An 18136-nucleotide genomic window follows, 5' to 3' on the forward strand; every position below is an offset into this window, starting at 1 on the left:
GTGATAAGCAACACAGAGATTTTATCGATTAGACTCAGTCGATATGAGGCATCTTCATAGCAGGCGTAGGCCCTTAAGAAGATAAGAGACAGGACAGGATCCCCCAAATGAAATGAAAGCATTCTTACCATGCTGAGGATGATTCAATTCTGAGAGGAGATAAGGAGAATATCATAAAACAATGTTCCAGACAATTACACAGTAAACATAATTAGCGATGAGAGTGATTCACCTACATGAACAATTGTTAGGACTTAAGATATGGAAAAAAGGGGAGAGATAGAATTCCTGTGAAGGAGGCTAAAGGCCGTCGGAGGCTAAACATGGAGGAATTAATTAATGTTGTGAAACCATAAATGAGAAACCACCACCAGCTATATGCAGGACTTATCCCATGAGTTTTAGGGCTTGAGGGATTTTTTGAGCAGAGAGGATGACGTCGAAGTCATGTAGAATGTATGTGGAGTATGCCGAAGATGACCAGCAGCCCATTTGTTGAGAAGGGTCCATCTGCAGTCTTTGCAGACTTAGACAACACACTAACTTCACTACATGACCCGATGACAGTATGTTACGCAAGACACACACACCCTGATATTCCAACCCTAACCATCTCACTCCTCATGCCACGTGGGTGTGTCATGTAGTAAAGTGGATGTGTTGTGTAGAGGACTGTGAGTCCCACGGTTGCTTCTCATATCACTATTTGTGATGTCACAAATAAATGTGTTTCATAAAGTCCACTTTCAGCAGCTGAACATGATAGCAGCCTTCACGTGTCAAACTCTGCACATTCATCATTCTGCAGAGTAAAGCTGTGAACCAAGGCACATGGCCGGAGCAAGAGGAAAGCACAAAGCTAACAGGTGTCTTAAATATCCCTCAGCCTGAGGGAAGGGAAGGGAAGGGCTGGCAAACAGACAAGGGTTGCGTTCAAGAGCAGTTAGTGGAAGCGTTTCCTAGTGCTCCCTACCACAAATGCAAACAGTTTTCTCATGATCATGAAATAATGATATTGTAATCTCAAGAAAACAAGTTTGTTATGTTGGGATAACGACAAATATTTTGTCATAAAATTCCACAAAAAATATCCACTCACTGCCCAAAAATGAATGTCTGTGGCCTTTTTATAGTTTATTAATCATTTTAAATCTAATTGATTTTTATTAAATGAGCCATTATTCTTGTTATTGACATGCAAGCACACACAAGGATGATCATTCAGTAGACACTTTATCAGTGGATGCATACACTGCACCACAAAGGACTGACAATGTTAGACTTGCTTACCAGAGTGTGTGTGTGTGTGTGTGTGTGTGTGTGTGAATGTAGGAACAGGGTGGATGCTTGTGTTTATGTGTACATTTATATCACAACACAAGCTTGTGAAATCACTGACAACCTTACTGTCCTCCAGCAGATGAGATGGCAGGACCAGAGGGAAAAAAAACCAAAACACAATCATGTTATGTTTTTACTGAAAGCACACAGTGGGAAGAATGAGAAAGGGACACAGTGGGGACATTCACAGTGAAATACACTGGATTCAGCTGAGTATAATAACTGTATGTCTAAGACTCAGGAAGAGAGAAAGGTCACAAAACCAAATTCTCCAGGAATTACCCGGAGCCTTTAGGCCAGAAACCTCAGTGTCATCTTTGACTCAGAACTAAACTTTAAGGCTCATGTGGGGTTTGTCACCAAAGCTGCTTTTTTTATCATCTCAAATATATAACCAAATTTCGACCATTTTGCTCTTCAAGCGATGAAAGAGATGAATGCACGCTTTAATATCCAGCAGGCCGTACTACTGTAATGCTCTCTTATCTGGTGTACCCAAAAAAGTTAGAAATCAGTCACAATGAAGTCAGAACTCTGCTGCCTGAGTGCTGACCGGGACCAGAAGTAGAGAAAACATTACATCTGTTTTAAAGTCTTTACACTGGTTGCCTGTCAGTGTCTGTATTGATTTAAGAATTCTTTTACTTGTTTTTAAAGCTCTTCATGGTCTTGTACCAGCCTAGAGTCTTGTTCCAAAGTGCAGGACAAAAACTTTTGGTGAAATAGCTTCAAGTTTTTATACTCCGAGCTGTTGGAATAGTCTACCTGAGGATCTGAAAGCAGCTGAAAGTGTTCATGTCTTAAAACTTAAAACCTACATTTTTTGCCTTGCTTTTGATAATAATATTTTATTACCATTATTTATTTCATTTAATCATTTATTTTGTTGTATTTATGTTTAATCCCTCTTTTCCATTTTAGATGTCATTGTCTTTTATCATTTCAATCTAATTCTGATTTTATTTCTTTTTAGATCTATTTTATTGTTTTTTATTATTATTCTTTTCTTCAACATGTGCATTAGTCTCAATATTAGTGTATTAATCCCAATTGTTTGTACTGTTTACATTTGTCCTCTCTTATTATGGACTTGTCAGTCATCTGTAAAGCATTTTGAATTGTGCTAACCTGTACGAAAGGTGCCCTATAGTACATATACTACATAGTACATAGTACAACCCCACTACACAGAAATGTAGATTACTGTCCCTTTCTTACGTTTATTGCTTTTTCTGTTGACATTCTTTCTTCTGATATAAATAAAGTTTTATTGAGTTTATATGACTAGCTGGGTAATTTGTCAGTAATTATTTCCTCTTACAGTATAACTACTTTTTAGAACAAAATACTAATCCAATTTTATACAATTAAAAATATTAGTAATAAAGTCAACTGTCTAAAACAGTAAAACCAATGGATCCACAGAAGATCTATTTCAATACATTTTAACTCAATTAATAATCAAGAAGGAGAAAGGAGGGAGAGAAGAGGTGGGAAGGACCGGAGATTCTCTGACATTTTTATTTGAAAAGTGTTCAGGTGTAGCAATCATAGTAAATGTGTTTAGTCAGGCTGCCCTCTGTCTCAATAATGACACATCAAAGGAAACACATGTGAGCTGAAACTGAAGGCCTCACAACACAGGAAGTCCTTAAATCCCCCTTCAAAATAAGGACAAACCTCTTTAGTCAGTGGGTCTGTTGTCTGCTTGCAGTGGTGACGTCACAACCAACATCCATTGATTAAAAGCGAAAGGATATAACACAATGGACAAACAGTCCATTACAGGTCAAAGTCCTGCGCTCAGAATCTGACTCATGTCACTTCATGTGGTAAAATGCACTCAAGCATTCAAAGTGTCATCCCTAAATACCTAAAATTGAACATCAACAATAAATTCAAAATGAAAACTTAAATCTTCTCACATTTTAGAGAATTGGTCTAATGATTATATCCTCTTCTGTGGTTTGAGGAAACTCCCTGAAACTTTCTGGGAGATGTTGTCATCAAAGGGAAATAACCTTGTATTTGCTGAACATTTTATGTTTTCAATTTTCATCAGACAAGAGTGATATTTTTTCTTTTTTTCTCTTAGATGTGAAATCTCAGTAAAGGGGCTCATATCCACACCTGGCTGAGAGATTTTGTGTTTGTTTTATGATCCTTTTAGCTTATGTAAAGTGTCTTTGAGTAGCTTGAAAATCTCTATAAATAAAATGTATTGTTATTATAATTGCTGTGGTTTAAAAAGTATGATATCCCCTTGAAGTGAAAGTCTAGTGACAAAAATGTCTCCTAAATTGGAAAAACTTAAACAAAGTACCATCACCTCAAACTTGTGCTCATGTCGATGATTCTGCACTCGTTGGCTACATCCTCAAAGACAAACATCTAGCTTACCAACAGGAGGTAGATGGCTTTGTCAAATGGTTTGATGAAAATTTTAAATATAAGTAAGACCAAGGAGCTTATCATTGACTCAAGAAAGAAAAAGGCTGCGGTGACCCCTGTCCTGATAAGAGATGAGGCCATTGAGGTGTTTTCCTCTTACAAGTACCTCAGTGTCCTTTTGGATAATAGGCTGGACTGGAAAGAGAACACCAGTACCATCTTTAAAAGGGTCCAGTCCAGGCTGTTTTTCCTCAGGAAGCTCAGATCTTCTGATGTCAGCAGGTCACTCCTACACATGTTTTATCAAAACATTTTAGCAGGTGACCTATTTTAGGCTGTTGTCTGCTGGGGATGACGCTTAATCTCAGAGGACAGGAACTAGATCAATAAACTGATCAGCATTATTGGCTTGACTACTGACTCCCTTCAAGTGATCATGGAGCAAAGAATAGGTAGGAAGCTCAAGAGTGTCATGCAAAATGTGGATCATCCAATTTACTATGTTTTTAGCGAGCTGGAGAGCTCTTTTAGCGACAGGCTTGTTATGCCCAGGTGCGCTTCAGAGAGATTCAGGAAGTCCTTTATACCTGCTGCGGTGAAGTTTGTTCACTATCGATGATGATGATCTGATGTTGATGACTAGGATGGTGGTTGTACTGAGGATTGTGATGATGTTGGTATCCATGTATACGTTGACGTTGATGTCATATATAACAACTAACATACATTAGTAAAGTCACATTGATGTTCGGTGCTGTGTTCTCCCCTTATTTTGTACTACCTTGAGATGTGTATGCTTTTTTCCTATTGTCCTAATTGTTGTCTGTCCTATATATTTGGTGACTGAGGGATTAATAAATTATTTTGTATCGTATCGTATTGGATCTAGGGCTGGGTATCATTTAAAAAATTACGATACCAGTACCAATACCAGTAAAGTGATATCGATACCAATACAGTACTTCATTTGATACCTTTTTTTCCCACTTCATTCGCTACCCATCATGTGAATGGAAGCATTCAGCTGCATAAAATGCCACCATTCCTCCAAGTTCTTATTTTTACACAAATACATTCTGAAAGTGTTCAAATTAATGAAATATTTTTGAATAACTGTACAAAACTGTGCAATGAAGTATTATCAACACAGACTGTATGGGTTGTAGCTGCCACTGCCTGGGCCAATCACACGTCGCATTATATCGAAGAAACAAAAACAAATAGTTTTTTTTTTTTTCTAGATCTCGATACAAAATGGATCAAATGCAGGTATTGTTTGACTGGAGAAGTGTTGATACTACTTGGTATTGGGTTATTTAGGTTGTTAACTTATAGATATTGAGTAGCGATACCCAGCCTTAATCATATTGTATTGTATCGTCTTGTGTCGTATTGTATTGTGTCATATTGTATCGTATCGTATTATGTCTTATTGTATTATATTGTGTTGTATCATACCATATCATATCGTACTGTATTGTATCGCATCGTATTGCATCATATCATATTATATCGTATCATATTGTGTCGTATTGTATCATATCGTATACTATTGTATTGTATCGTATCGTATTGCATCATATCATATTATATCGTATCATATTGTGTCGTATTGTATCGTATTGTATTATATTGTATCATATCGTATACTATTGTATTGTATCGATATGCATCATATCATATTGTATCGTATCATATTGTGTCATATTGTATCATATCATATTGTATTATATCATATCAATCGTGTCATATCGTATCGTACAGTACCTGAATTAATGTAGTTTGTTAATTCTCACTTCTGTTCATCGGTATATTGTTTTGGAGCAAATAAAACAATAGTGGTATTGTTATTTGACACACACTTCTCTTTGATCATATCTTTATTACAACTGTGGTTTTACAATTCATAACAGAATTACTGTAGAGCGTAAATTAAGGACTCCATTATTTAGAAAGTCGGTACCGGAAGTTGCTCTGAGAGGCGCGAGCTTGACGTCGGTACACTTTTCGGTCGGCAGGGAGGAGTCAGCCGTTAGTTTCTTTATTAAAGTGACATGTTTATTGAATTAACAGTAATTCCACAACATGAATCGCACCGTCTCTCCATAATGTAGTCTGCGTATGTCGTTGACGTAGAGCCATCGATCAGTAACCAGATAATTTTCGATAAAATATCGAAGGAAACTGGCGGAACAGGAAGGCGGAACAACAAGTAAGTTCGCGAAAGTGGCTTTTTTCAACTGTGCGATTTCGTCACCGTTTGATCACCAGTCTGAAAAAACGTCTGTTTTTAGTCCGATTTATGTAAAATGTGATGTGAATTAAGTGGGAATGATGTGGATTTGTGCTGCATTTTGGGTTTTTTTAAGCTGTTTTCATGAGCAACAAGTCCGACCGAGTTAGCTAGTCACGTCATATAAACTTGGTACAGTCGTCATGTGCCCTGCTGTTTAATCTCTTGGCTTTTATCTCGGAAAATAGGTTAAAACAGCATAAAGTTACGACAGAGATGCGATGAGCGTATTTAAATGGAGGTGTAACGTTACATTAGTCTAATATGGTCCTGTTATATTAGTAACAGCCGGTTTGACTTGTGTTTTATTGTAATTCCGCAGATTCTTAGTTTCAAGGCGAAATGAGTGCCTGAAATAGGAAATGAGTCATGTTCACTGCGAGACCATGCATCGTCTTCAATGCAAGCTTTCTGTTTTCCTATCTATCTTACCTGAGATGATGAGGTCAGAGGTGAATCCAGGTTATCTTCAATGTATTTGAATCGACCTCCTCAGGCAACTATTGAGTGGAAGATAAACTTTAGTATAACAGTAAACTTTTCTGTGTTTAATGATGAGAATGACATTTCGATTAAAATATACATGCTGTATATTCACTCATTTATTTACGCTCATGCACTTTAAATTTATGGCTTAATCTTAAATTGATCTCCATCTTTCATGCCAGCTCTCAAGATAAACATGATGGATTTAAGTTTTATATTAGAGCCTAAGAAAGTGAGTAAGGGGCTTAAACACTTCACTGCTTCCCTGCATGCAAGATTAGTTCCGAGACAATGCAAAAACTGGGACACACATGTTAATGTTGTGGAATTTCCCCACAAACTACAATGTGTTATATGTTTAAAGATCCCCTCCAGACATGTTTAAGATGTATATAAAATATTCTAGCTACTTTGAATAATAATTTGTGGCTTATATGGTTTTCCACAAAATAAAAAGTTCAATTATCTTGTTAAAATCCTTAAAATTACATCTACTCCTTCTCCCTCATTGAAAAATTCCAGGATCTATTGATATCCAAATATTTTTCATTTCAAATGCTGGACACAAAATGTCTCCTTTTTTACTGTAAAGTCAGTTCTCAGTGTTTGTGCACTGGAGGCTTCAAGTTTCGACATTGCACTTGTTTAAGTTGACTATTGGATCAGAATAGGCTTCCAAACTATTTGTGACGTCACAAATCATGCTGTACGCCCTCCGCTTAAAATGAGATTTTCAATGGGCAAAGAGAAACTTTCCACTTTCAACAGACAAATATGAAAACAGCCTTCTAGTGCCAAACTCATTCTGCAGTGAAGCTGTAGGATCACAAAGAAAAATGTTTTTGAGTGGACTTTAATAAGCTTGAGAGATTGTAACAGAGCAGAAATAATGAGTTCACCGATTGATAAGGTGATCAACAGAGTATAAATCTAACTATTTTCTTAATCAATTAATCTTTTGAGTAGTTTTTCAAACTTGAAAGCTAAACTTTACCTACTTCCAGCTTCTTAACTGGTAGGATTTGTTTGTCTTTTGACAGTTAATAGATAATGTATCTGTGTTTTGGACTGTGGGAAATCATGGTTGACATTTTATCTACTAAATGAATAACTGATAAGGAAAATAACTAAAAAAAAATGAAATGAATTGATAATGAAAGTAAATTGTTAGTTGTAGCCCTAGATTGTAATATTTTGCAAAATATAAGGAATGAGTGTTTCCTAAAAATCAGGCTTAATAGAAAATATAACTTCAATTAAGATCTGCAATGCATCTATTAACCAAACTCTCACTCTTTTGTTTTCCTCTCCTCTCTTTTTATCATACGCAGGATCACACACTGAGTCCAAACAAATAACAAAAGACAGTCCATAACAAAAACTCTGCTGGTTGTTTACACAACCTTTTGACTGCTTCCATTTCAACAGTAAATAATTCACCAGAAGCATTCAAACTAATCGCCGGTCACCACCACATGCGACCATGTCCATGGCCCTGAAACAAGTCTTCAACAAAGACAGGACATTCCGGCCCAAGCGCAAGTTTGAGCCCGGGACGCAGCGCTTCGAGCTGCACAAGAAGGCCCAGGCGTCTCTGAACGCGGGGCTGGACCTGAAGCAGGCCGTGCAGCTGCCCCACGGGGAGGACCTCAACGACTGGGTGGCTGTCCACGTGGTCGACTTCTTCAACCGCATCAACCTCATCTACGGCACCATCAGCGACTCCTGCACCGATCAAACCTGCCCCGTAATGTCCGGTGGGCCCAAGTACGAATACCGCTGGCAGGACGAGCAAAAGTACAAGAGGCCGACTGCCCTGTCGGCCCCTAAATACATGAGCCTTCTCATGGACTGGATCGAGGTACAAATCAACAACGAGAACATCTTCCCCACTAACGTCGGTAAGTGTTGAGATTAGCTGCAGATGGTGTGTGAACATCCAGAATTAGGTCACAGGATTTTTGGTGGTTGTGCCCAGTGGGGGGTTTCCACTGCAGGAAACTGGCTTACCTTAGCATGTTAAAGTTATACTAGTCATGCTGTAAAGGATCTCATGGTTCAAATCAAATGTCTTCAAAACGAAACAAGGACTGTAGTCATCTTGTGTGTTTAACCAAGCCACCACCTTTCATAGACTCCTCATGTCACACGTAAGGTTGTGACCAGTCATCATTTCTATTGTCAACTCTGCAATTTCAAGGTATTATCTAGTCCATAACAATGCTAAATGTCCATCCCAAGTCACAAGAGCTCATAGTGATGTCTTAAAATTGCTTATTGTGGAAAAACCCCCAAAGGCATTCAAATAACGATGATATTAAAATGGAGAAAAACAGCAAATTCTCATATTTGAGATGCCGCAACAAGCTAATATTTGGTATTTTTACATAATAAATGACTTGATCACTCTTCTAAAAATGTCACCAATTAATTTTCTGTCTGGATGAAACGGACTAAACAATCCAGCATGATCCACAGGGACGTGTCATGTAGAAAAAACAAAATAAAACGAGAAGCAGATACACTTCTGCGGAGTGAAGGCATGTAAAATTTGAAGCCACAATGGACAACTAAAAGATGTTTTAGATTAAATCTGTAAGGCCACATTTATTAGATTACACACAGTGTTTGCAAACATTGCACACCATCCTCTGTTGTCACGGCATTCTTGGTTTTCTATTATCTCCGTCTGTAGCCCCGCGCACGTGTGTTGCTGTGGCTCGGCATCTGACTAACTACAGAAACATCCAAGCAATGGATTTAAAAATGGGTCACACAATGTACAACACACTATGAATAGAAACGACCTCTGACGCTCCTGTCCTCTGGAACAGATTCCTGAACTGTTATTGAATTAGTCAAAGCAAAACGACATACTAAATTAATCACTTGGTTAGAGCTGGGGCTTATCCCCCCCCTGACCAAGATGTGTTGGTTTTCCATTCACGTATATACTGATACTGGCTGGGTCTTTTTAGCACACTGGTGTCCAACCTGAGGGGCTTCAGAGGACAGGAGAAGGTTAAAAACAAGAGTATTTTATAACCAATGGCTTCGAAACCTCAATATTTTAAATGTGTTTAAACTTCTCTCTGTGGAGCAGATAACAAAAAGTGGATTGACTGCTGTGTTCTCATGTCTCCATCTGTTTGACTCCCAGGTACTCCATTCCCTAAGACCTTCATGCAGGTGGCTAAGAAGATTTTGTCACGTCTGTTCCGGGTGTTTGTCCACGTCTACATCCACCACTTTGACCGTGTGAGCCAGATGGGGGCCGAGGCTCACGTCAACACCTGCTACAAGCATTTCTATTACTTTGTCACTGAGTTCAACCTCACCGACCACAAAGAGCTCGAGCCTCTGGTGAGTCAAAGATGTAGCATGCAGGTGGAAACGAAACTGTGAACAAAAGCATTGAGCTATATACAAATTACAGAGTTATAGATACACAACCTTGAACTATTTAAGAGCTGTACTCTATTTATCATCATCAATCATTATTTGGATGAATAATTCAAGTGTAGATCTTTTTTTAAAGAATAGAACTGTGTCAGATGTGGACAGAGTTAATATAATAATCATAAATTATTCGAATAAATGTATAATGATACCTGCTACCTTTACAAAGTCACATGAAAGTAAGATATGGCATTGAAATGCGTAATAACATAACAATACTGGATTTTTTAAGCTGAAACCGATATTGATATTCAATACAAATCTGATAACAGTATATCAGACAATATTGCTTTTACATAAATACATAACGTAAAACATTTTCGTTAAGTGTACGTCCTGAGTGATATATTTTACAGTTGAAAAAATAAGCTTGTCAGCACCATCTGGTGGACAAACTATGTAAAATTACCTCAAACATATCGTTAGCATTTCTGTACTGCAACTTGTTACTTATCAGCTAACGCAGAGATCAATACAAATAGATCGTTGATAAGCTGATAGAGATAGTAAAAAGTAAAGAAGTGGGTAAACTGTCCCATTGTGAAGTGATCGCTAATTAGAAGTAGAAATGCAAAGATGAGTCGATCAATCGATTAGTTGATCCACAGAAAATTAATCGCCAACTATTTTGATAAGAGATTAATCGTTTTTAGTTTTTTTTTTTAAACAAAGTTTACTTTGTTTACTTGTCAACTTCAGTGACAGTAAACTGAATATCTTTGGATTGATGACTGTTGTTTGGGACAAAATAAGATCAACATTTTTCACCATTTTCTGACATCTTATAGACCAAGTGACTAATCGATTAATCAACAAAATAATTGATATATTAATTGATAATGAAAATAATCATTAGTTGCAGCCCTAATTAAATGTATAGTCACATTTTCTACAGTTTTGGGAGACTATATATTCTGTGTGTTTTGCATGCCTCATGCTCTTATATAGTTCTATCACCAAAAAAATATGCAATTTACTGTGTGTTTGCAATACGTGAGCAGATTTTTTTTTTTTTTTTTTAATTTTTAATTTAAAATCCAGCACATTCTCATCTGCAAAGATGCATCTTAGCTTACTAATATACATTTTAAGCACCTTCACTGCTGTAACTCACTGTAGCACCTGCATGTGGTTTGTGTCTACCGCAGAAAGAGATGACCTCTCGGATGTGCCACTGAGGGAGCACAGCTGACCTGTGGACGCACACCGGACAAACACATCCGTCCATCTAGAAGACTGCAGCGGAGAACTTAAAGAACAAATGAATTCAAAAAAAGAGTCTATTTTTATATTTAAGTACTGTAATCTATTTTAGCTGCATACTGTAGGTTTTAACCAAGAACCATGTCATGTGAGGTGTTCTGTTCCTTTTTAAAAGTTTTATCAGTAACATTTTATCAGAGCACAGTATTAAGAGGCGTATGTTCATGTTGATGTTTTTTGTTTTCTATTTTATTTGAATCTCAAATCATTCCAGGATGCTTCTGTTTCTTTCTGTCTAAAAAAGATCTAAAATTAGTACGATTTGTTACTGTTCATCTATAAAATTGCTATGTTGTTTCATTAAAATTCTCTACTCTGTTGTAATTTGAATTTGGTAATCTGTCTTTAGATTAACACTGACTGGTTTTCCTTCCTGAAGCTACTCTGATTATTTTCTTTTTCCCAGGTAGGAAAGATATTATTCTGTAACCCTCCAAATCTGTCAACAGTTCAGTCAGTTTTAGCACTCACATCTGTTGCATTTTACAGACTAACTGAACAGTAAAAGCAGTGATGTAGCGTTTTATGATCAAACCGTCCCAAAATATTAAGTCAGACAATAATGGCCTGCTGGTGACTCCAATACTATCACGTCAATGTTATTTTACACTTTGGGCTTTGGGCCACCAGGCAGGTTCTCAGATGTCAAACCTGCAGGTGTTTGTTGCAGATACTCTTTGCAGCTGAAGGTCACATGAGACTCGAACCTCACGTGACAAAACTCTGGTGGCAACACATGTTTGACAGTGTTCAAAATTGTCCACTGGGTGGCATCAGATACCAAAAGCCGTGTGATGGGGAAATACTGTAATCATGCAGTTAATGTAGTTGCCCTCATGAAATCTGCTCAATGTCCCACTTTATAGTCATGTAGAGGGGAAATGGAGCCTGATTTGGGTTAATGATTCCTCTAAGCTGGTTATGTAAGAAAACAGGCCAGACTGTACTGTGATGAATACAGAGACTTTTCTGTTATGAATGAACTCGGCTTTGCATGATCGGGTCAACAATGGTCCTAAATAGGCTTGAGGACGACATTGTTGATTAGATTTAGAGGCAGTTGTCAGTCATAATGTTGTGGATTATATAAATAATGAGCAGCAACCTGCACACAAGAAACACACCAAAGTAAACACAAGAAGTGGTGGAGGAAATACTCTAAGTGAAAGTGCTAATACAACAGTGTCAAAATACTCCATTACACGTAAAAAAGTCCTGCAATCAAAATCCTACTTAGTAAAGAGCAAAAGAAGTATCAGCAAAATGAACTTAAAAAGTACAAGGTAAATGATTCCCATGACTGATATATTATTATATATTAGGTCGTTAAGTTAAAGGATGGCTTCACAATTTTTCAAGTCTGTCTTAAAACAACAGTCATGTGCCCAAATGAACACTCTGAAATAGGTTTTTCTTGACATAATCATTCCTACTGTTTGTACTAAGCCATCAGAAGATCCCTTCATAACGCTGAAGAAAGCCCCCAGTCACAAGGCAGTCAGCCCCTGATATGACTAACTCAGACTGCTGAAGCCTTTTATAAGCTTCACATAAACTTTTAAATGCATTTTCGCACAAAATGACTGTGTTGACACACCGTATTTTGCCCCCCATCACTTAGATTGAAAGCACATTTGAAGGGGATCTTTTAATGGTTAGTGTGAACAGGAGGAATGATGAAAACCTCTTTCTCTGTTCATGTGGGCACTTGACTGTTGTTTTAAGACAGATTTGAAGAATTGTGAAGCTGTCCTTTAATGCTGATGTACCGGTGCATAAGTAGCATTTTACTGTTGTATCTGGTCGAGGTGGAGCTAGTTAGTGGTTCCTAATCAAGATGTGGGTCCCCTCCAAAGGGTCACAAGAGTTCAGACAAATTTCTACAGATTATTAGGACTTTTAATTGTTGCTGTTTTGTGAAGTATTGACTTTTTTTTTTTTTTTTTTTACCTTTTAGGGCCTCAAAAAGTTATTTAAATGAAACCATCTGAGAAGTATAGAGGGGGAATAAAGTCATAAACACCTGTAACAAGACAAGTTGTCCCTACTAAACTCTGTTATTATATGGGTTTATTTGTGAATTTGTTGTTTTTTATGTAAAACCTTAAACTGAAAAGTAGCTTGTAACTGTAGGTTTGAAGTAAATGTGATGGAGTAAAAAATACAATATTAACTGAAATGTTGTGGAGTAGAAGTGTCAAGTGGAATCACATGGAAAAGAAAAGCACAAATACCTCAAAAATGCACTTACAGTGCAGTACTTTTCCACAACTTCACGCAGGTGGAAAATCAAATGTAAGAGCCTTTGACTCGTGATGATTATAATACTTCTTTCACCACTACCTCTGGAGGAAGGCCAGGGGTCATTATCTGTCATGACCTGTCAGTTAGTCACCGAAACTGGATGTTTATGCACCAAATCGCACGTGTGTCACTGTATTCACAGCTGAAATATAATTTTTAGTTCCCTTCCTTCATTCAAGACAGTGTTAATACACATTTTAATAAACCTACATGATGTAACTATCTGCCCCAATAACATCAAACGCTGACATGACCTCATTGCCTCCTGAAACCTGATCCTCTTACAGGATTGTCCCTCCTCTCTCTCCCTCCTTATTCAGTGGAGTCATTTCCTCTAACCACTCCACTGTACTCTGGCAGAGATGAGCAGCGTTCTGCTCTTCCCTCCCTCCCTCGGATGTGTTTTTCTCCTCTGGAATGTACCAGACAGCCTAGAAGGGCTCTGCAGTTTCAAGACATGAGGGGAAGTACTGGAAAGAGGCCAAGAACAAGGGGAAGAGTTTCAGGCTGCAACCAATCAGACTGAAGCTTGTCCAGCTCTTGTCAGGGTTTACGAAGCAGTGTCTGCCTGTTGTTTTGATGGTACAGTGTGATTATTTACACGTAAGAGAAAGGGTTTGGTAGATAATGTGACTCAGCAAATGTAGGAATGAGCACACACCCTTAACGGTTTTGTTGCTCGTGAGTTAGTTGTTGCCTCATGCAGCGCGGCAGTGAGTGGAATGAAAGGGAATCATGATTTTAGGGGCCCACCGCTAGAGGGGACCCGCAAAATTTTCAGGAAGATTATGAATTATTCAAGAAGGGGCCCAGAGGAAAGTTATTTCAGATAGTTCAACCTAAACCCATGCCACTTCAGATAACTGATTAATCATTAAGTTATTTTTTAAGCAGAAATGGCAAACATTTGCTCAGCTTCTCCACTAAGAATTGGCTGTTTTTCTTTGTCTTACATGAGCCTGGGGCTCTCAGGATGATGATGTTATTTTTTCACTATTTCCTGAGGTTTACAAGATCAATCAATTAACTAATAGAGAAAAATAATCAGTAGATTAATCTACAATGAAAATATTAGTAAGCTGCGGCTCTAAAAGTCACAATACTACACAACAAAAGACGATTAAATCAAAGCGTAACACAATGCATCTCTTTGAGGATGAGGATATTTTTACATCATTATATGCTGCAAACCACAACAAACACTAATTTCCCTTTCCATTACGGACATGGAAGTGTTCCTCTGTTTACTGTAATCTTGCCTGAAGTTTGCACAATAGCATAAATCAGTGTAGTCGCACCATAGAGTCACAATATAGTGTCAAGCCAACCGGTCAAAGCAGATGGCCGCCCACCTAGAGCTGGGTTGTGCTTGAGGTTTCTCCCTTTTAAAGGGGAGTTTTTCCTTACCACTGTCGCCGAGTGCTTGCTCATGGGGGAATTGTTGGGTCTCTGTAAATTAAAGAGTACAGTCTAGACCTTCTCTATGTGAAAAGTCCCCTGAGATGACTTTTGTTGTGATTTGGTGCTATATAAATAAAACTGAATTGAATTGAATTTTAAAAAAATGAAAGTAACTGTGTGTCACTCCATTTCTAACATGTCTTACACCCAATCATTTGTTTCTGAAAACTAATGCACCATGATAGTTTTGTGTCACAACCGGTTATTCAGACATTAAGTAGTGACACAAAGATTACAGCCCAGTTCAAACGTCCATGGAAATGAATAACATTTCAACTGTGTGCTGACAAGGAACAGACTGAGTTGTTGGTGTGTTGCTCAATCTAAAAGATTTCCAAGAATTTAAAAACATGATTCATTTCAAATATGCATTGTTATACACGGTTATGTAAGGAGAGCAAAGTGCAAAAAAAGAATACAAAAGGTTTTTCCAGAGCACAACTGGAACACAGTTGGAAGAAAAACAAGGACTGTTGCAAAATCCTTGGTAACTCCCTCTGTGTTAAAGGACTTTTTAAGGACACTGGAGTCTTTTCCAAAAGAATTACTTGTTTTTACATTTCATGAGCAAGCTGTCCTCCCCCTGTAATACCTTAAGCGCGTTCATTTTTGCCAGAGGTTATGTTTGAGTCTTTTCCTATCGAGAGTCAACTTGCTTCTTAGAAGTTTACTCTGTGAAGGTTTCTAAGAAAAGGTACGATCCGCACTCCGGGGCACTATGACCTTACCACCAGAGAAAAGTATGCAACGTTTTTTTAACAGGGAACTTCAAGCATCTTCTGCAGTTTTATTGGACGTACAAAATGTGCACTACATGAATACATTCACAGGTACAGCCATACGTCTTAACACGTGCATATAGTGTATTGTACTGTACAGTTTATACTAGATAGTACAGGAATGTTGTTGCAAATCCTGCTGGTTCACACATACTGTACCTGAGGTCCTTTCAATACATCAGACAAAATGACGTGTTCTAACCTTTAACAAAGCATTTAAATTGTGGCTTTGAGCTCTTTTACTTTGACATGTTCATATAGCTGCAAGCTTTGAATGTTTTTATGAGGGGGGCAGAGTTCAGAAAGGTTAATGTTAACCCTTTAAACATGAAGTTTTCGCCTTAAGCTTAGAAAAATGATCTTATTCCACACTTTCTGACAGTTTGGCTCATTCCAGCTCTCGGTTAAAGCTATTGGATGTTTATACTGAGTGAAATATTCAAACCAGAAATTTATTAAATATTCTAGTTTTTTTTGTGCATGATTTTACACTCATTTACCACCTCCACTAGAGTTAGTAAGTTATGTGAATTTGAACAATGTTTGGCTGCACAGCATGAGTTTGTGCTGACTGGCACACTGTTGGGTTACTGAGGTTTAAATTAAGTGCTGAGGCCACTAATTATGCATGTTGGAGCGTTGGTGGAGGCAATTCTGAAAAAGTGTTGAATGATATTTCAGTGTTGCAGTCATAGACTCATTATGGAAATCTATAGGGTGATCTATCAGATACAATGACACACAGCAACATTACAATTCTGGGGTTTAAACAAACATCTTTATCTACAGATATACAGCACTGTGCAAAAGTTGTAGGCACTTTAGACTTTTAGATTCTTATCCATTATGCAATAATCAGACAGGCCTCTGAACAGTCCCAAACCTATTCAGCAGCATGACAACGACCCAAAACACACAGCCAGAGTCATAAATAACTATCCTTAGTGACCAGAAGAACAAGGAGTCCTGCAACAGATGGTGTGGCCCCCACAGAGCCCTGATCTCCACATCATTGAGTCAGTCTGGGATTACATGAAGAGGCAGAAACAGCTGAGACAGACTAAATCCACAGAAGTAGAACTGTGGAAAGTTCTCCAAGATGCTTGGAACAACCTACCTGCCAAGTACTTTGAAAAACTATGTTCAAGTGTACCGGGGAGAACTGGTGCTGTTTTAAAGGCAAAGCGAGCATAGTCACACCAAATATTAGTGTTTACTGCACTTTGCAAGAAGTTAACTGACAAATAAAAACTCTTCATGGCTTTATTTTTGAAAGCATCCTCATTTTACTTTGAAACTTTTGCACTGTATCCCTATAAAGCATCAGGATATTGTGGAATAGCCCCTGAACTGCAGTCGTAGAAATGGGGTTGTTGCCACCTAAAGTTATTTATGAAGGCCCATCCCTCTTCCTTTTGACCTGCAGTGACACAGACCCACCCCCTGCACTTCGACGTGTGATCTTGTTTTCCTACTAAACCTGTAACTCCACCATGTGCTCCTGGCTTGGGATAGTCAGCCAAAAGCTTGCGTAATGTTTGCTACCACCGGGCTTATGTTTGAGGGGCACAAGGTGAAAGGAAGAGGAGAGGCAGAAAGTCTCCAGTCACAAGGCAGCCAACTCCTGAAAACTAACCTTACATGGATTCAACAACCGAGACACCCTTGATAAACAATACATTAATACAGAACGGCACGCTGGACTATAGGGATTATATATAGTGACAAAGAACAAATTGCAGACAAAGCACAAAGCACATGGCACAACAAAGCATGTGACATTTAAGGCAACATGTGTCAAGATGCTGAACAGTTATTGTTGTTTTCTAATATTAATATGCATTTAAAAGATCAATATTTATGAGATAATGAAGGGGTTTTCCTTCCCTCTACTGTGCCTCCGTCAACAATATCTTTGTTTTTGATCTCTCTGATGAAATAGTACGAGCATGTCATGTCTGTGGCATCTCACAGTTAGCGGACGGGTTAAGAGTGCACACATTTCTGCATAATCAGAATTCTTGGATTTCTTTCATTATCACAACCATGAGACAGTGTCTCCTCCTTCGTCTGAGCGGCCTCCTCATCAGGCTTCAAAACGTGCCGTGTCTGCCTTGTCACGCATCACAAAAGGTGGGGGTTGCAACAGGCCGTCCCACTCACCTAGCCTGGTCAGCTGTTTGGAGTGTATCCAAGTGATTAGTGAAAATGTATGTACGAATAATTGTGTCTTACTTGAGTAAATTTCTGATGTGCACAATTTAAGTCCAGAAATATGTTGTTTCCTTAAACATAATTCTTAAATGATCAAAATTGCTTACTTTTCCCAAAGCAAATAGCAAATAGACTTTATATCTAA

The 18136-nt window shown here is 38.0% G+C and overlaps 1 protein-coding gene and 1 long non-coding RNA gene across 2 annotated transcripts in view; one reads left to right on the plus strand and one right to left on the minus strand.

The window, feature by feature from the left end:
• The window catches only part of LOC122989478, a 39488-nt gene that overhangs the window by 2160 nt on the left and 19192 nt on the right, over positions 1–18136 (minus strand). The window contains exons 3-4 of the long non-coding RNA XR_006405077.1: positions 6458–6525; positions 129–149 (exon numbers count right to left, since the gene is read on the minus strand). This is a non-coding gene — a long non-coding RNA (uncharacterized LOC122989478). The remainder of the gene's footprint in view (positions 1–128; positions 150–6457; positions 6526–18136) is intronic.
• On the plus strand, positions 5704–11563 carry mob3a (MOB kinase activator 3A). Its single transcript, XM_044362383.1, has 4 exons — positions 5704–5944; positions 7843–8412; positions 9672–9874; positions 11119–11563. The coding sequence occupies exons 2-4, from the start codon at positions 7995–7997 to the stop codon at positions 11146–11148; spliced, it is 651 nt and encodes a 216-aa protein (XP_044218318.1). The 5' UTR covers positions 5704–5944; positions 7843–7994; the 3' UTR covers positions 11149–11563.

The sequence above is a fragment of the Thunnus albacares genome, chromosome 9 (genome assembly GCF_914725855.1).
Source record: "Thunnus albacares chromosome 9, fThuAlb1.1, whole genome shotgun sequence".
Taxonomy (NCBI): Eukaryota; Metazoa; Chordata; class Actinopteri; order Scombriformes; family Scombridae; genus Thunnus; species Thunnus albacares.

Excerpts from the sequence above, each read along its gene's own strand:
- mob3a (XM_044362383.1), top strand. The coding sequence starts at position 7,995 with ATGTCCATGGCCCTGAAACAAGTCTTCAACAAAGACAGGACATTCCGG. Across the intron at positions 8,413-9,671 it reads CATCTTCCCCACTAACGTCG|GTACTCCATTCCCTAAGACC; the intron begins GTAAGTGTTGAG and ends TTTGACTCCCAG. Across the intron at positions 9,875-11,118 it reads ACAAAGAGCTCGAGCCTCTG|AAAGAGATGACCTCTCGGAT; the intron begins GTGAGTCAAAGA and ends TGTCTACCGCAG.